The 19,556-nt window shown below is 35.9% G+C and overlaps 1 protein-coding gene across 8 annotated transcripts in view; it reads left to right on the top strand.

Moving 5' to 3' along the window:
- AGTPBP1 (ATP/GTP binding carboxypeptidase 1) overlaps positions 1 to 19,556 on the top strand; it is a 65,696-nt gene that overhangs the window by 18,903 nt on the left and 27,237 nt on the right. For all 8 annotated transcript variants that reach the window (XM_084224891.1, XM_084224890.1, XM_084224895.1 and 5 more), the window contains exons 7-21: positions 23 to 169; positions 444 to 575; positions 2,404 to 2,497; positions 4,106 to 4,143; positions 5,686 to 5,894; positions 6,297 to 6,474; positions 7,887 to 7,981; positions 8,942 to 9,058; positions 9,642 to 10,354; positions 13,333 to 13,416; positions 13,672 to 13,758; positions 13,845 to 13,993; positions 15,413 to 15,500; positions 16,220 to 16,364; positions 19,022 to 19,175. In XM_084224891.1, coding sequence (XP_084081017.1) covers positions 23 to 169; positions 444 to 575; positions 2,404 to 2,497; positions 4,106 to 4,143; positions 5,686 to 5,894; positions 6,297 to 6,474; positions 7,887 to 7,981; positions 8,942 to 9,058; positions 9,642 to 10,354; positions 13,333 to 13,416; positions 13,672 to 13,758; positions 13,845 to 13,993; positions 15,413 to 15,500; positions 16,220 to 16,364; positions 19,022 to 19,175 — 2,430 coding nt within the window. The remainder of the gene's footprint in view (positions 1 to 22; positions 170 to 443; positions 576 to 2,403; positions 2,498 to 4,105; positions 4,144 to 5,685; positions 5,895 to 6,296; positions 6,475 to 7,886; positions 7,982 to 8,941; positions 9,059 to 9,641; positions 10,355 to 13,332; positions 13,417 to 13,671; positions 13,759 to 13,844; positions 13,994 to 15,412; positions 15,501 to 16,219; positions 16,365 to 19,021; positions 19,176 to 19,556) is intronic.

The raw sequence follows: 19,556 nt of genomic DNA, 5'->3' as shown, positions 1-19,556 counted from the left end.
TATCAGTTGTTTTAATTTCTAGGTGGTGGTCGAAGAGCAAGTGTCTTAGTCACCAAAGGAGGGACACAGATCTTGTTCCAGCTGCTTTTGACTGCCAGCAAAGAGTCTGCACCAAATGAAGACCTAATGGTGCTTCTTCATACTCTTCTTGCAAAAATTGGTCCAAAAGGTGATATTATGGCTTAATAACTTGAGTTTTATAATTGAAACTTAATAACTTTTTTCTGTTATTGTGTAAGCATTTACATACCCAGAACTACTAGAGAAGAAAAAAATTAAAGTGAAGTAAATTAGAGGGGAGGAAAGAATAGTGGAAAGTAGATAAACAGAGTTAAGTAGATAAGAGAGTAGATAAGCATAGGTAGAAAGAGTTCAGTAATTTAGCTTTTTTTTTTAACAATTTCAAAATCAGCATGTTTGGTCTTGTGTTTCTTTGATATCAGACAAGAAGATTGGCATGAAAGCAAGAATAAATGGTGTCCTAAACATATCATTGAATTTAGTGAAGCATAATTTGCAGAACCACAGGCTAGTATTGCCATGTCTTCAAGTATTAAGAGTTTATTCAACCAACTGTAAGTATTGCAGAAAATTATTTTCTTTCCTATGTGAATAAAGCTTTTTATCTAGATAAGGTAAAAATATCAACTCTGAGTGCTTGCTTAATGTTTGTTATTTAAACTATTTTTCTGAGAATTTTCTCCTTATATCCTCAAAATGCTTAAATTCTAGAAAGAAATATTTTTTTGATCAGTGCTATCGGGTGTGTGGAATTTTGAGCCATCTAATTTGCATAAATGCTGATGTTTAAAGCTCTAAACCAGAAATGCTAACAGTTTGCTTGCAGAAGCACTTAGAGACAAATAATTGCACTCTTTATTATTCATTCTCATGTTTTTTATTTCTGATGTTATATTTATTTCTTTATTACCAATTTTAAACTTGATTTACACAGGAAATATTTCAATTTAGCCTAATTATTTCTTAATTTAAACTTTTCCTTAATTTACTCCTTTTTGTTCAAGAGCTCCACTCTCCACTATTGGACTAATATTCTTCCACAAGAGCCGAGTTCTTTGGGCAGGCAGTAGGAAATTGATGAAAATAGTGAGGTTTTTTCTGTACTTCTACTGTCAGTTAGATGTTCTTAATTTTTTTCACTTGAGCTTGAAATGGTTGTTATTTATGTGCAAGAAATTTAAAACATGGCCATGTTCCACCCCCAGAGAACTGATTTGATAATCTGTAAGATTATGTTTTCAGGTCATTCACATGAGCAGCAATAATTCATAAAGCCTTAATATTTTCAAGACATGGAAGCTTTATTTCTGCTGAGCTGTCTGACAATGAGGTGAAGCACTTCCAAAATGATAAGTCTAATACAGATATTTACATTGCTTATCTGAAAACTTGCTTCATCCTGAAAATGGGACTGAGTCTCTAATTTGACTTCTTGGATCAGTTCTGTTTTTCTGTATTTCTCACTCTTTATGAAAAGAAAAAGTAGTAGTTTATAGTTTAGTGATGGGTAGTAGTTCTTCAAGTTTGTGTACAGTTACTATCAGAGTAAGTCCTAACTTGACTTAGATGCTGGTATGCTGCTGCTGCTAATATTGATGAAATTGCCGCTTAGGTTCACTTACTAAATTCTACAGTGATAACAGCGTTTATTTTACCGAAGTAAATTCTTAGCTGCTCTCTTCCTAGTTTGTTGGGAGAGCATATTGCTAAACTCAGTCAGGAATGGAATTTCTGTGTCTGGGTCAGCAGTTTGTATTTTCAGTTGGCTGTTGTACTTCAAAAATATTTTAAGCACATATTTCTCTAACACAGTTCTTAGCATAATTTCATTTGCTCCTGTTCAAATAGATTACTTATATATTTTTTTCTGAGAAAATGTATTCAGAACATGCAGTTCAGGAAAGCTATACCAATTGGCATTTTAAAATTTTGTAGCAGACCCTTGGATTTCAAATCCTGGTGAATATACTGGTCCAAATACTGAAGGGTCACAGTCATGGTCTATGACAGCAAGTCATAGAACCTGAAATTTTAGAATACCTGCTGTTTCAGTAGACTGTGAATTTCTATTAAAAAAATTGGTTTTGTGTTGTATCTCAGTAACAAAGAAAGCAGAAGCCTGTATTGGAAGTAGTATATGGTTTTATTTGTAAAGTAGTGATTAAGTTTTCTTCTTTTCCAAGTTTTATCAGGATTGGGTTGTCATGCTAATTATGTGTAGAGTAGTGTCTGCTTGTCACTGTATGTCTAAAAGGATTAAAATATCTAGTGTTTTTTGTACTTCAGAATTAACTTGTGTGAATTTTAGTTTTGAGTATATGGATCTTTTTCTTTTGCCTCTTTTACTACATTATGTAAAAATGAATTGCTTTTAACTTCCAGCTGTAAATGCAGTATCTCTGGGAAAGAATGGAGTAGTAGAACTGATGTTTAAGATTATCGGCCCTTTTAGTAAAAGGAACACTAGCCTTATGAAGTAAGTAAGATTTCTTTAATATACTATACGGTAAAACGTTGTATGTTTTTTCAAAACTTACTTGTAAATGAAAAACAATGTTGGAGAAATCAAATGCAATTAATATTTGAAGATTAAAGTGAAGGGTGATGGGAAGGAGTATCACATATATGAGAAATTTTAATTTTTCCCAGTAGAGTAACACAAAATAATTGAATGTCTAGTTGCAGTACTGGTAAAATAATATACATTATCTCTAATATTTTATCTCTAATATTCCTGCATGGAAACTGTGCAGTGGTTAACCTCAAATCATAACAAGTAGATCAAGACAATCCCATCATTTTGTAGTTTGTTTCTACAGCAGCAAGCCTGACCAAGTTCGAGAGCATTTAGACAATGCTCTCAGGCACAGGATGTGACTCTTGGGAGTGGTGCTGTGCAGGGCCAGGAGTTGGACTTGATGATCCTTGTGTGCCTCTTCCAATTCAGCTTATTCTATCATCTGCTTTGTGCTTTAAGTGTGATACTCTCCCTTTTGTTTGATAATAGAATTTTTTTTCTGCAAGGCAAATAGACATAGAGGGCAAGAACATAAAATATAGAATAGGAAGCCCCAGCAATTACTGTCTTGTGGGCTATTATGTTAAAAAATTAAAATTCACTGTGTCGGTGAAAGTGGTGGCTCTGGTGGTGGTTGTAGATTTTGGGCTTTTTTGTTTGGTTGGGTTTTTTTGATTTGGATTGGGTTTTTTGGGTGAATGTAGGGTTAAAAAATAGCCAAGTGGATGTAGCTGAAGATAATCCTTTCTTTATATACTCCACCTTTTTGAAGTACGTACCAGTGGAAAACTATATTTTTCATGTGATTAGCAAAGTATTAATCTCATATTGTGCATATTCTAGCTTTGTTACAAAAAGAAATAGCGTTATGTGATCAAAATCTGGTGTTTATGATCACAGGAGTAGGGTTCAAAAAACATGTCCCATTCCTTTAAGACTCAGCTAAAATTCCATACATGAATTAATATTTTTTGATGTGACTAATCATGATATCCCTGTTTATGCTATAAGATCAGATGCATCAACTTGATCTTCACAAAGAGGTGAAAAATAAGTATATATGTTTTGTAGTTCCATAGTTGAATTGAGGGAAGATCTTTGGGTAGAAGAAAAATCTCATGCTGATCATCTTGTGTTGTAGCACAGATTGATGGGCATTGCTTCTCAGTGTATTCATATACTGCCTGCTGGTATTGACCTACAGTTTTCTAAAATAATGTCTAATACTTTGTGGAAGTACTTGTTCTGCTGATAACAAAGACATGAATTTCAGAATATCACAACCAGTGAGTCTTGTTCGTAAACATTACGTTGTCACAGCATTTCTGCAAAACCTGGAAGTTTGTATAGATGTTGCATTGATATTTTTAAGTTTTGTCATCGGACTTCAAATACGTGGTCTTGTAGTAATATAAAAGTGAAGTCTGTGTTACGGTGCAACCAGAAAAACATGAAGTTAGACTCTTTAAAAGTCTGTAAGCAGTAAATATTTTGTATAGTTTTACAGTGTTGTAGATTAAGCTTACCAGTTGGTTGCTGTTTTGACTTTTCTTGTTATGTTGACAGGGTTGCTTTAGACACACTTGCTGCATTGCTAAAATCAAGTAAGTGTTTGACTACAAGAAAATGTCTACTTGAGCTATAATGGGTGTGTGTGTATATATGGACATAGTAAAACTAAGCATTAAGTTGTTAGCCAAAACAAAAATAAGGCTAGGAAACCTATAAATGAGTTTCATCTGTGGTTTCTGATGCTTTATTTATGTTGCATATACATGAATGTTTAATACTTGGTTAGTGTTTTGTCAGTTATGCAGCAGAAAGGCTGCACTCCTTCTGCAGAACTGATCTGGGTCCAAGGTGGACAAATATATTTTTACATTCACTCACCTCAGCCATTCAGTAATAGATGTCTCTAGCTTAACTCCTGTGCCTCTTTTTTGCACATACGCCTGAAAATATCTGTTGGATGCCTAGGGAAAATACAGGTATTCTTCAGTACCTTCCTGAATAATTAGGACTAAATGACTAATCTGTCAGTGATGCTCATGAAGTGGAATTAAAGGTAACAAAACCAATGCCGTGTTTCCAGACATGGACGGTCTCAGCCAGCAGCAATTGATCCTCACAATGTCATCTTTGCAGATTTTGGACCAGCATTGTAACTAGCAAGGAGTTAGAAACTCATTTTCTCCAAATAGTTGTGTTAAAGTGACAGCATTCATAGTAGTTTTAGTGGAGTTGAATAAGACTTGAGATGTGATGAGATTTGCAGAAAACCATTTCACACAAATGGTGAGAAGTTTCTGTACCAACTATCACAGGGTGCTGAGTTTCTTCATGTTTATTCAGTGTGATACCTTGGTCTTACAGGTTTGTGTATTTATGAATTTTGCAATTTCTCCTTGGAAAGTTTAGGGAAAGAAATATTTCCAAATTGTTGTCAGTATTCCATTCTGTAAATTGGCAGTTAAACTTTGATATTGGGGAGGAAAATGAGGTGTTCAAAAGGTGTGTCTTTAAAACAGGAGGTCTTGTTCATTTATTTAGGGATATCTTCTCCTTAGTGGTTTCAACTTGTAACTTCATATACTTTATATAATCAAAAATTTTCATAACAACATTAGTCTACTCTATATATGTATTCCAGCTGTCATACTGATTACCCAGTATTTGGGGTAGAAATATTTTAAGCTTATGAAAGTTGAGTGATAGTTGTGAAATTATACAGATTGCAAGTGAAAAAAATATTTGTTTCAAATCTTGTATCTGGACAGCGTGTGTAGATAGTGATAGATATGCTTTGTAGAAGTATGTTTGGTTTTTAATTTACTGGGTGACAGCATCTTACAATTGCCTTTAAAGTGTAATGCATGCTGTTCTTCTAGTGAACTATGAAAATTATGTGAAATGTTCCAAGAATGATGTTTAGGCTACTGGTCTTAGTTTTCCAGTCATTTCTGTTTAGGTGGATGTAAAACTCTCCTAAGGGTGGCTAAAATACTATTCAAACTTGAATAGTATTTTTTTGGAACAATTCAGTTACTTGGATAAAAATATTAATTTAAAAATTGAAAGTAAAATTTGAAAGTAATATCGAAGTCACTGGGCCGTTTTAATTTTCTTTCCTAACTTTTTTTGCAAAGAAACTAATGCCAGGAGAGCAGTAGACAGAGGATATGTGCAGGTGCTTATAACGCTTTATGTTGATTGGCACCGTCACGATAGTCGACACCGATACATGCTGATACGTAAAGGAGTGTTGCAGTGCATTAAAAGTGTTACAAACATCAAACTGGGAAGAAAAGCATTTATTGATGCCAATGGGATGAAAATTCTTTACAACACTTCACAGGTAAGTTTATCCTGATACATTTTTTTTATGTTGTTGGTTTTGCCTTTTTAGCTATGACCTCCAGTTTGTTATATCTCTTTTATGAGATTGATGGTCATTCCTGATTATGGGAATAAGGATTATATTCTGTACCCCACTGAAACATTGAAAGAGTATAGAATTAAATTTGTATTTACTGTTATTTTGCTGTGGCTGTCTCTGGGAGGGGCGGTTGAACTTAGTTTTAAAAAAGTTTTAAAGTGCCTTTCTGTGGTGAAGTTTGGATTTTTAAAGGTGAATTTGAGTTGGTAGAAATTTTTCTGTACTTTGAAGAAGACATGAACCAATTTTTTTGTAAATAGTATATAAATGCAGTTTGACTTTCAATTTGAGAAATTCTTTTCTTTATTTTGCTGTTAAAAGGAGTGCCTTGCAGTAAGAACTCTTGATCCTCTCGTCAATGTATCCAGTCTAATAATGAGAAAATGTTTTCCCAAAAATCGTCTTCCTTTACCAACTATTAAAAGTGCTTTCCAATTCCAACTCCCAGTTATCCCAGCCAGTGGTCCTGTGGCTCAGCTGTACAATTTGCCTCCTGACGGTATGGTGATTTTGTAGTACTTTGTCTTTGAGTATGTCTAATTTTGCTTTATGGAAAGTGGAATCAATTGCACTTATTTGTGTTCTCTGCTAAAAGGACTCTGAGACACTTCTCAACAAGCAAAGGGTCTGTGACTGTTGGTGTGGAGCACCAATTTCTAATGTTATGTTTAAAGTGATAGAAATTTCGTCCAGACACATGTGGTTATGAAATAAATAAACAAGGACTGAGAGGTGATGTTCACCAAACTCTGAAGTGTAAAGAACAGGCTGTATTCAAACTTAAATGGTCTCTTCTTTCAGTTCATGCAGTGTATACATTCTCCTATGTGGAATGTGTTGTAGTGTACATCCTGTCTTACAGGAGCTTGTGTCCCTTCCTTTCTCTTTGTTACTTTGATAAGTTAGGATGTGATGAATTTAATGTTTGCCATTTGAAGCACTGGCTTTTATATGTTATTGTGGTTATTCCTTCATTTGCATGATGAGAAAGTAGAGCTGCTTTCTTGGACTGCTGCAGTCTCTTAGAAAACACTGTACTGCAAAGCATTTATATGGTTCTTTGTAGAAAATCGATTCATCCCATTGTGAACACCTTTCATTATTTTCAGGTAATTAATACATATTCCAATAAGGTATAGTATCTGATCTGGTAAGCAGCTAATGAAGTTGCTGTCAGAAAGTTAATCTGAAATGAAGGGTCAAAGTCAGCTTATTAATATCTTTTATTCATGATATCTCCTGAAACAAAATGTAATCATAGTCTGAAAGTAAGCTCTCCTATTTGGGCTCATCTGGGTCAGGCTCCAGTAGTTCAAAGATTGTTTATGTTTTGTCTTCAAAGTAGAAAATAGATTTAGAAGTGTGTTTCAAAACCCACAGAAATTAAATCTCTGCTTAATACCATAGATTGGTACTGTATAACACCTGTTTAGAAATGTCCTAGTTTACTAAAGTAATTATATGATTTTTTAATAGGTTTGCTACCTGTTATAGAAAGAAGTGAAAAACCTAAAGGAAATAGGATACATAGTGCTTTAAAAGGAAGAAGTTCTATATTAAAAAGCATGTGAAATGTTGTGGGGTGGGTAGAGGTCTGGGTTTATTTAAAGTATAGTCTTATATAGTCAGTATTGTAAAAGCTGTACATGTAGTCATTTTGAGTACACTTAAAAATCAGCATAATTTGTAAACCTCTGAATGAGCCTTTTAAGAATAATCAGCAAATTTTCTATATGGAAAACACGACGTGAAAACTTAACCCCCCAGCACTAGTTTACTAGTTGGTTTTCACATTTTTTTCAAGGAGTACATGAAAAAGAAAATAAAACCTGGAACATCAAAAATCTTCTTTGAGCATGAATAATTGGATTAAATGTTTAATCTGCCTTACAAAACCTTTTTGTATTGTAGTGGATGATGTAGTAGATGAAAGTGATGATAATGATGATGCTGAAACAGAATCAGAAATTGAAACTGAAATTGATGATGACCAGGACCTATTTAAGGTTGGTAAAGACAAAGTTAATGGGCAAAAGTCAGGTTTTCAAGTTGCTTGAATCTGATGAATAAGCGCATTTTAAGTGTTAGAAGCAATTTTTCTAAAATTAAAAAAAGTTTCAGAAACTTAAAGAAGGTGGGTGCTGCTTGAAAATATCAACCATTCTTGTTCAGATTGCTTCAGGATTTTTGTCAAAATTTGTTTGCTTCACACTTGATTTGTCTGGAGTGCAGTAGGACAGAACCACAAACTCCTTTAGCAGTGTTCTCTTCCCAACTTATACTTCTCTCAGCCTGCTTTTCTCACATAAGCTGGTCCATATGTAGGAGCTGCTCAAGCCTTTTCCAGCATTCTGGATTGGGATTGACTAGATCAGTGTTTCAGCAAGGTAGAGGTAGACATCATACTGTTGTACCACTTAGGGAAGATATTCTCCTGTTCTCTAGCTGCCAGCTGGGACATGGATGAATATTTAGTCAGAACTGCCTTATTTTGTATTTTTATGTTATGTGTATTTAGGAGTTAATAGAATTGTCTGTCCATGAACTGGAAAACCATATTATATTCAAGGATCTCATGAGCCCTGATGGAGGGAGTATCTTCCATAGAAGCAGTATTGCTTTGTCACTGCAATCAGATGAAGTCTTCACATTCCAAGTTCTGTGCTGGGAATATGCACGGATTTCATGTAAAATCTGATATCTGTGTATCAGATATCAGTTTGGATGAAAGCAAGGAAATTGAGATGTTTGTAATATTGCTGTTGAAATGGAGGCTTAGGCATACTAATAATACTGAGTAGTCTAAATCTTCATGGTGAAGGCTGCAGTTCAGGTACTTTTGAAATAGTGGTATTTTATCTTTTAAAGCATGGCTGTATCAGGAGTAAAGGTGAATGTTGCAGATTGATGTTGTAGAGCATAATTAATTTTGGATGCAAGATTAATTTGTTCTCGTGATCTTTCAGAATGATGATATTGAGACTGATATTACTAAACTGAAACCTAGACAGAAACTGGGAAGAACCATAGAAGAACTGAAAATGTATGAGCAATTTTTCCCAGAACTTTCAGAAAACTTTCAGGTAAAGTATCTTGTTCCCAGGACGTTTCTAGCCATGTCAGGTTGATTCTGGAATATACTTTGATGTTCTTTTTTGGGTGGATACTTCCTCTAGCCAAGAATCAGGGGTCTGCAGTTCTGGGCCTACATATGGGAGTACTTTATTGTAGGTTGTTTAGTTAGGTGTTATGGTTGCTTCAGTCTTTCTGAGAAGGTGGTACTCTGGGTAGATGTAAAGGAAAACTGTTTTCTGATGTCTGATTATTGTATACAGCAGAAAGTAAAATAGTGAAGAAGGGTTTGAGATTCCTGAGAGTGCTTAATTGTATTAGGCATCTCCTCAAATGCTGTACACCTACTTAAAACAGGTAGTTAAAAGATCTGGGCAATTGCATTGACTTTATTCTTTGTTTTTAATGAACTGCTTGTTATTGCTTTAAGGCCTTCTTGTAAAAGACAAACTTCATTGCTCTGATGCCTTGTAACAGCTGTCACCTTTTAAATTACATTTAAAACAAATGTTTCTAATATACATGAAACTTGGGAACTGTTTAATTTTTTTGTTGATAAGTTTTAAAATTATTTTTTCGCCTTTGTTTTTTAAGGAATGGGACTTAGTTTCCAAGGAACCAAAGCCTTTTGTACCTGATGCAAATTTGAGTGGACCTATTGTTGTTCCTACAGCCAGTGAGGAGCACTCTGCTGAGGCAAACCCGTCAACAAAAGGAGTTGCTTTGAAGGAGTGCAGTCCTTTATTGACAGAGGAATACAATAGAAGGCCAGTGTTTCTGGAACTACCAAAGAAAGAGAACATGAAAGGCAGTAGTTTACATCAGCAAAATGATCAAAGAAACATGCTTCCATCATGCCAGTGTCTAAGCCAAGAAATTGTGAAAGGCTTGGACAGAATCAGTCTCCAGAACAGTGCAAAAAATGATCAAATGATCAGTACAGGGTGTGTAGCAGAGAAGGAAAGCAAAGCTAGCATTACTACACTTCCTTGTAGTAAACCCTGTGAGCAAGTTTCACCCCGTGGAGGTAGTCTCTTTGAAGGATCATCTGTCCAGCTGGGAAAACTCTGCTGCACTGGAGTGGACTCAGAGGAGGAGGAGGATTCCAGATCTAGCTCATCAGAAGAAAATACCGTGCTTCAAGTTTCTGATATATCACCAATTCATGACTGTGATCTTTATCTTGAAATGGTGAAGAACACAAAGTCTATTCCGGAATACTCAGAAGTGGCCTATCCAGATTATTTTGGCCATATTCCACCTCCATTTAAGGAACCTATTCTGGAAAGGCGATATGGAGTGCAGAGGTGAGTTACCATGCTCTTTTTTTTGTTGTTTCCTTTGAGAAACAGTGTTTAGAATCAACCTGATGATCTCCAGAGGTCCCTCCCAGCCCTAATCAATGTCACACTGTTTACTTTGGCATCCAAAACTGTTTCCAGTGAAAAGCAGTTTGAGGGTAGGTGAGTATGCATTGATCAGTGCAGAGCCCTACAGAGGAACACAGTCTGATTCTGTAATTGCTAATTCAGTTTCTAAATATGAATTTCAGTTTATGTTTTCCCTTTCTGTCTTCCCATCATTTCCCATGTAAATCTTGTAGCTTGCAAAATAACAAACCAACCTACAAAACCCACCAGAAACCAAACTAAAAAAATCCTCACCTGAATGCTCCTTTCAGGTCTTAGCAAAGATAAGACAGTTAATAATTAAAAGATTCTTCAGCTCTTTTCTCTGCTGAACTAAAAATCTGTCTTTCAGGGAAACATAGTGGAAAAAGTTAAAAAATTAATACACTAAAGTGTTTGGCTTTAGTGTTCACAGTATAAGAGAATTTAGAGTTAACAAGTGCAGAAGATACACTCTGTGTTAGGTCCTGCAGAATGATAAACAAGAACATCAACACACCCTTTTATTTCTTCACTGGGAAATAATAGAAGATGATGAAGAGTGATGATATTCTTCAGAATAATTTGCAGAAGTAGTATGAAGAGCTGGCTAATATTACATAGTGAATTACTGTAAGGACATGTGAGTACACTAGCAGAACACGTAGAGCTATGAGACCTTGCCACTTGCCTAATTATGAGACTGAATGCCTTCACCTTTATCCACATAACTATAACCAACTTAATGACTTTCTTTGTATTTATATTTAGATATTAAAATGATTAAGAGATTAAGTGTCTTTAGCTGGTTGAACAAAAATCCTTCAGCTGTTTCACACAAGTAATGAAAAATCTTTGTAGTGAAATGACAAGTGCTGGAACACTAATGACAAAATGAACATATTATTCAGTGTTGAAGGAGGAGAATCTTCCCTAGCAGGTTATTTATTAGCTAGATTCAGCTCATTTAGAAGGGAGATAGTCCTAAGAACTCCATTTAAGCAAATCTTGCAAATCCTTATATAGTTTTTCTAGTAATTAATAATTCTGAATTCCCTTGAATAAAAAAATTGAGTGAAGTCAGGTACAGTTTGCCTCATTGTTAGATATAAAGCACTTGAAAAATAAACAGTGTGATTTATGTTCTCTGTCCTGTAAGCACTTAGTTACTGCTCATTGCGTAAGTTTTACTTAGAAAATAAATAGTTGCTTTAATCCATCATGTAATTTTTGTGGGGTCTAATATTTGTGGGGTCTAAGGTGTGGCCTAATGGATTTTCTTCTTATTTTTATTTTAGAGCAATGTAGGATTTGGAGGGTTTTTTTAGTCTTGCAATGTGCCAGGAGATTAAATGTTTTTGAATTTTTGCTTTGGAGTGCTTTTTCTTTCTCTTTTAAATTTAGTAGCATGTAATTATTACCAAATATCTCACCAATGGATTACTGTTAGGATAACTGAAATTTATTATAGTTGAAGTGTTTTATACTACTCTGTCTTTTTAAGAAGAAAATGAAAATATAGTAAAATACCCTCTAAATTAGGGTATTTCTATTCCTTAAAAATTTAGTTGGGTTGGGTTTTTTTTTCTGTATACTTTAGTGTTTTCTAATCATCAGGATCCACAAAGGAGTAATCTGTAAGCACAAGGCTCACATCAGCAGTGTTGGTTCTATATTTCTTTTTCCTTTTAATTTTCTTTAAATAGTTTATCTTTGGGTTTTGGAACATGAAAATATCTGCTGCTACTTCTTCTCATGAGCATCTTGAATACTATTTCTTCTTTGCTTTCATCTACACTGGTTATGATAACGGTATTTAAATGATGTTATTATTTATAAAATACTTACAATGGATTTTCATTGATGCATTTTGTCTTGGCAAAACTTCTGTGATATTAAGGAAGTGTTATGGCATTTTAGAGCTGAGGCATGCCAAGATCGAGTAAGTTTTCTAAGATCAGTGTAAGGTCAAAAATCTGTAATTCTGTCCTGAGCTAAACCTATTCAGATGGATTCTGGTGAGTCAGCCTTGTCACAATATTGTCATTTGAACTTGAACTTGTGACTTCTTTCCTTTTTCAGTTAATTTCAATTTAATGCAATGCTCTTGAGTTGTGCACTTACCTTCTGTTTCTCATTTGTTAGGAGTATTTATTTTAATTAAATTGAGAATTTCCAGCCTGAATGTACTTTACCATTCTGTTTCTGTATTCTTCATTGTTAATCTACCCCCTTTTCTTCTTATTGCAGGTGCTGTGCAAGCTTTTCCACACAGCTCTGCCACTATTTTTCATTCTTGAACTGCAACACATTCTTACTTTTCCAAGCCAGGACCTAGATACTACCAGTTGTACAATGGTTTTATGATCTGGATAGGCACACACCTGACATTTGGCTGACATCACCAAATTCTTTCTTATTTGTTACGTAGTCAATAAATGAACCTAGATCTCCAGAGGTGAAAAGCTAGTTCACTAACACACTCACTGTACAAGCTATTCCCTAAAACTCTTAAATTTTGGTTATGGTAGGATTCATTTAAGTTACTAATGTTATCAAGTGTTAAAGCATTAACATAAGTAATGTTTGAGTAATTTCTGCTTCTTTTATAAAGTATGAAACTGCAATTTTTCCTTCAGATAAATCCAGTGAGGTGTGTGAATGAAAACTCGGTTCCCTCATACAAATACTGGATTCAGGGAGCTCTGAATGCAAGTGTTTAAACTTCAGTACACCTTGACTTTGCACACATAAGTGGGGGTGAAACTGAGGTCTGTCTGAACTGTACCACTGTATTCATGTCAACTTCATTAGTTTTCCTGTATGAGGCAATTCCTCCTTTGTGATTGGAACCAGTAAGTGACAATTTATGTGAGAACTCTGCTTTTCTTTTTTAGGACAAAAATCTGTCAAGATATTGAAAGGCTGATTTATCAAAATGACATTATAGATAGAGTTGTGTATGACCTTGATAATTCGAGGTAAGTTTTTACCTTTCTGTAAACTATATTCAAGTAATAATCTAAGCCAGTTCTACTTCCTCTGTGATTTGACTCATAATATTTGCAGCCGATTTCATAAAAAGTTTGATCTGACATAACAGTGATTTTGCTTTCTAGGCTGTATTTGGAGGAAGGATCAAAGTAGTTTCTGAATTGACAAATGAGGACTAAAATAAAGCTGTTTGGTTTAGCTAAGTTTGTTTTATTCATTTTGGTCCCTTTTTCTACTCATAGTTGCTCTGTACCAGAGGAGGCAGATCTTTTGAAGTTTAATTCCAAATTTGAATCTGGAAACCTGCGCAAAGTTATTCAGATCAGAAAGTAAGATATTTCAACTCTACTTTTCATGGTTTAGGCCTTTTATTTCTGTTTCTTACGATCATTGATCTGTTTTTGTTAATTTTCAGAAATGAGTATGATCTAATTCTGAACTCAGATATAAATAGCAATCATTATCATCAGTGGTTCTACTTTGAAGTCAGTGGAATGAAAACTGGCATTGCTTACCGGTTTAACATCATCAACTGTGAAAAGTCAAACAGTCAGTTCAACTACGGTAAGATATGTTTCCCATTCTTTGAGAAGAGATATGTAAAAGAAAACCTGTGGTAGTCACCTCAGCTGTTTCCTTCCCTCCTCCACAGGATTAGCAGTATTCATGTTGTCAGTTGAAATTCTTTATTTTAATAGTATTGCTAGAAAATGTTTTGATCGCTGTGGTTAAAAAGAAGAAATGCAACTAAAACCAAAGGCTGTCAGTTTTTTAAATGAAATTTTGTTGTAAGTGAGGCCAAAGCAGAAGAAATTTACTGGTAAGTGCAGCTACAATCATCTTAGGACCATTGGGCAGGGGAGGACAGCAACCAAACCTGTTGATTCACTCAGATCAAGAATTAATCCATTTCTGCATAGGGGTAGATGTGAATGTTAGTGGAGACTTTCCAAAACAGTTTTGTCTTATTGATGGTAAGAAAAAAGAAGTCTGCTTTGAAATACTGGGGTTCTTAAGTGAACATCGCTGTCTCTAGTAAGTAGTGTTTGCAGTGTGTGTCTCATTCAAATGTTTACAAATGGCTGAAAACACCTTTCTTCCTCTTGTCTGGGAGTGTGTATGTACTGCGTATGTCACTCAGCTTAAAATTGTTTGTTTTCTCCCTGATTTATTTATGAAATTTGTCCTTTAAGAAGGAAGAAATTCCTCCTCCCACCTCAAAAATCTTCAAGCTTTTGTTACTGAATAATATTGTATTCTCCTTTGTCATACACTTTCATCCACAATGATAAAGTCACAGAATACCAGGTAGTTTGACCAGTAGTAAGATGCTTTTAAGTTACTTACTAATCTTCACCAGTCAGTAAAGATTTTTTTTATGTTGTGCATACTTAATAATTTCTTTTAATTTTTTTTAATACACTCATTGAATCCGTCAGTGTGGTTGGCTAATAATCTAATAAATAAATGATACTCAATTAGTATGCATTTTTTTCTCCTCTAACTTCATATTCAGTATTCAATGTAAGTATGCTATCAAAAAATAGACTTTAAAGAGTTACTTGTTAAAAAATTGTCCTGAAACATCAGTTATTTTTTAGTTATTTACATGAATGGATGATAACATCAATTTTTTGTGAGAAACCTTTTCATAGTATGAGCTGAATGGAGTGGAACTGAACATTGCTTGTAGTCTACCATTCATGCAAACCTCAGCTTTCATTTAAACATTCCATTTTGGATCTTGGTCTTCCACAAATCTTGCCCTTTTCTTTAGCTGTTATTTTCTGAAAATCAGCAATCTTTGTTGTCTGGTTTAAAAAGCACACAGTACACTACCCAGACATTAATGAAAATGCACTCTGATAGTGAGTGAATAAGTAGAGGTAATTTGTAGACTTGTGTGTGTTGATGTGGTCCATTGCTGCTAATATGTTTCTGTTTAATGGTGAGTGTTAAAATGAGATTCATTTCTTCTTTCAGGTATGCAGCCCCTCATGTATTCTGTTCAGGAAGCACTACTTTGCCGACCATGTTGGACTCGTGTTGGGACAGATATTTGTTACTACAAGTAAGTACACACACAGACCTAACATACAGCGAGTCTTACACAGAAGATAACATGAGGTACAGTTTTTGAGCAGAAGCTCTTTTTTCTACATTTGATAGTTCTATGTTACTCTGTTGTGAAAAAGGTTTTTTTTTCTGAGTCACTACAGAGAATAATACATGTGATAGAAATATACAAGGTCTCATTTTGTAAGCATACTACTAATTTTAAAGCTGTTAATATTTTATACTTTTCTTAGAAATTGGACACCGTTTCTGGGAAGCTTTTAAGGGAATGTATATATGCATGCTTACTTGAAATCCTATTAGTAACTTCCAGTAATACTGGTCTCATGGTCCTTGTGATGAGCCTTCTGTAATCTGTGGTGGAATTATTGTAGAGGAGTTCTAAAACACTGGATCAGATGGTGCAGCCAATCAATATGTAATCCTTCTTGGTCGGTAGCTCTTTGCTTACTTTTTCTGTTTTTGTTTTTTTTAAAAATTTTGTTACTTGTTTTTGTTTGCTCACCTTATATCAATGTAAATGAATGTGTGTATCACTGCTATAATAAAGTATCTTCAAAGCTGGTGGGAACCAGGTATTTAACCTGTATGTACACAGAAGAAAAATACAGTCACTAAAAGTCCTTCTGACTCTTAGAATGTGTGTTCAGAAATAATCAATAGTATGAAAAAAAATTGTTCTAATGTGTGTATTACCTTCATTTTTTGATTTAGGAATCACTTTTCAAGAAGTTCAATTGCTGCGGGTGGTCAGAAAGGAAAATCCTATTACACAATTACATTCACGGTGACTTTCCAACACAAAGATGATGTGTGCTACTTTGCTTACCATTATCCATATACATATTCAACTTTAAAGGTGAGAAGATGTATCTGTTACATAAATGAATATTTATAATATTAGTATAATATGTCGCATTAGTGACTGAATTAATTTTGTTTCTTTTTATGAAGTTCAGAATGCGCCTTTCAAGGGAGAATTTTCATAATATTAGTATTTAGATTGACAAAATGTATAGGTTGTTCTAATGAACAGTCCTGGGAAAAATAAAATTGATGCTTACAGGCTTAAAGGCTTTCCTGGGTATCACAAAGATGATTATGTGACTGGAGCATCTCTCTTATGAGGAAGGACCTTGAGCAGAGATGACTGAGAGGGGGCCTCATAATGTCTGGAAGTACCTGAAGTGGGGGTGTTGAGAGGATGGTGCCTGGCTCTCTTTGGTGGTGCTAAGAACTGGGACCAGAGGGAACTGGCACACACTGATGCACAGGAAATTCCACCTGAACGTGAGAAGGAACTTCATTACAGTGCAGGTGACCAAGCCCGGGAACAAATTGCAAGGAGAGTTTGGGGAATATCCATCCCTGGGGAGTTCAAGCATTGTCTGGACACACTCCTATGCAATGTGCTATAAGATGGCCCTTCTTGAAACAGGGAAGTTGGACCAGATGGCCCACTCTCGTCCCTTTCAACTTTGTGCATTCTTTGATTCTGTAATAATTGACTGGAAGCCGTGCTAATTTGATGGAGTGTTTGTGTTTAAGTTAAATGACTTGCATCCTGCTGTCCTACATATACTTTTTGATAACTAAAGCTGCTGCACCTAAGATAATTGGAGATCTTTTTAGATTTATGAATTGTCTGAAAAAGGTCTTCTGAGGCTTTTAAGACTAAGCAAAAGTCATTTGGCTAGAGTGTCTCTTGCTTGCCTCTGTCACACCAATAAAAGCAAAGCAGAGGATTCAGTGGGCAGTGTATAGCAGCTTTAAACGCAGCTTTTCACTAAACTATGCCGGCTTTTGACAGAAGTACCTGTTGAGTGCTGTTATAAGCAACTGCTGCTTCCAGCAGCTCCTGGTCCTGGAGCTTCCTCCTGCCCACCTGGTGGAGGGCCAACCAAGGTACCTGGGGGTCTCTGTCCCAGGCTGATGGACATGGCTCCTGCTTTCCTCTTTGCTTATATATTCACTAGCGAGTCTGAGTATGTATCCCAGGGAGGCAGAGAGACTTACACACACATACTTGTGCGTGCCCACTCCTGCTGGGCAGGGCTGGCCACACGGACTGGCACAGACAAGGCCACACCCTGTGTAACACTGCTGTGACTTGCATAACAGGTACAGACACCCATCCTCCTCTGCAGCTGCTGTGCATTGCTGTTCACTAGTAAAAGTACAAGCTGGCCTACTCTGTAGAATCAGAAACATGTTTGTGGAGCACTGGCATGGCCATCCATGCCATAGCTCTTCCTCAATCCCAGGTCTCTCTTACCTGCTGTGCAGGCCTCCAGTTTGCAGTCTAGTCCAGCCTGATGCTCACTAGCAAACAGATGTGTGCACTCATCTCTGAGGCACTCTGCACTTGTGGCTCTGCCCAGATGCCAGCATGGACTGTCTGCCTGCTAGATGCCCCTCCCTTGCCCTGGGGCCCATACTGTCTGGGTAGTTTACCTTGAAGTTTACTAGCAAGTTTCATGTGTGCCCCCGCACACATTGGCTACAGGGAAAATGTATATACTTCCCCCCCAACCCAATCCCTAGCAGCTGTTACTAGGCACATGGTCTTGTAGCCCATGTTCCTGCTTCAGGTATTGTCACTGAGAAACTCAACCCTTATGGTCCCACCAGATGTGTTTTGATGAACACACTGTCCTTGCCTCAGTGATTGGCAGTGAGATGTCCCCTTGCTCCTTTGCTGACACCACTGAGTGAAGAGTGCTTACAGCTCCAGCTGCTGGAATCTGCTTTGAGTTCTACAGTAGCTGGGACTTGGGACACACAGCCTGTGGTACCCACAAAGATGCTCCCAAGAGGTTGGCTTCTCCAGCTGCTGATGCTGAGACCCTTGTGCATTCCAGCTGTTGACCCCAAATTGACTTACACCTGTCCTTTTAGTTGCACTAGTCCACACAGCACTTGGAAGCACTGGGTAGAGAGTAAGGCTGCACAGAGATGGCTGAGGGCATACTGTAGGAGTCAGGTGCTTGAGTTTTGTATGGTACCACACCCCCCTCTTGAATGTCCCAAATTATCCTGTTCTGCTTGTTTATCAGGTGACTCTCTCCAAGTCTTTGTCTGTAGGTTCTTAATGGCCTGTTCAAAGAGAGACAGGTGACTTTGGTCTTTGCTATGGTTTCCATTACATCTCAGCTCTCTGTTCCCAATCTTCCTTTACTTATTACCTCTTTTTGCAGCGAAAAGGTTCCTGATCAGATAACCTTAATGAAGCAGAGGTTCTTACCTTCCATATACCCTTATAGAACCATCTGTGTACCATAATTTACCCTCTTTTCCTTCCTCTTTCTCAAAGCAGTTGGAAAACCAGACTCTGTAAAGAGAAGTATTCGATCAGTCAGAGATGTAGAAAATGGTATTTCATGGTCAAAATTATCCTGGAAACTTGAACATTGTTTAGAATATCTAAAAGAAAGATCTGTTAAATATCTTTGAAATATGCTTTCATATGTTACTGTAAAGAATTTGAAGTATTTTTTCATTATTTTTGGTATGAAGATGCATCTTAAGAAGTTGGAATCTATGCACAACCCTCAACAGATATATTTTCGGCATGACGTTCTCTGTAAGACCCTGGCAGGCAACAGCTGTCCATTAGTCACTATTACAGCCATGCCAGAGTCCAGTTACTATGAACATATCTGTCAGTTCAGTAAGTATAACTCTTCTTTCTTATCAACTGAAAATAATGTAAAACTAGGTATTTGTAGGAAAAAATCTAGTCTTAACCACTATGCAGTGTAAAAATACCAGTGTAAAATAAGGTTAATGAATTTTGTGAAACCGAGAGGCATCAGTATTCAGGATTTGTTTTGTATTTAATAATACTTATTTGTGGTAGTGAAACAAAGGTATTTATATCTTTAAGAGTAGAGTATATATAGTATATATATATGTAAGAGTATATATTAATGTATTTTAAATTTTTGCTGCTGGGTTTGTACATTACATTTTGCAGACAGCATTTGTTGGAAAAGAATACTAGACAAGTAACTTTTTTCTTAAAATGCTGAGGTTATTAGCTTGTCAAAAA

Source organism: Fringilla coelebs (genome assembly GCF_963513975.1).
Source record: "Fringilla coelebs genome assembly, chromosome: Z".
NCBI lineage: Eukaryota > Metazoa > Chordata > Aves > Passeriformes > Fringillidae > Fringilla > Fringilla coelebs.
This window is presented reverse-complemented; position numbering and strand designations above follow the sequence as displayed.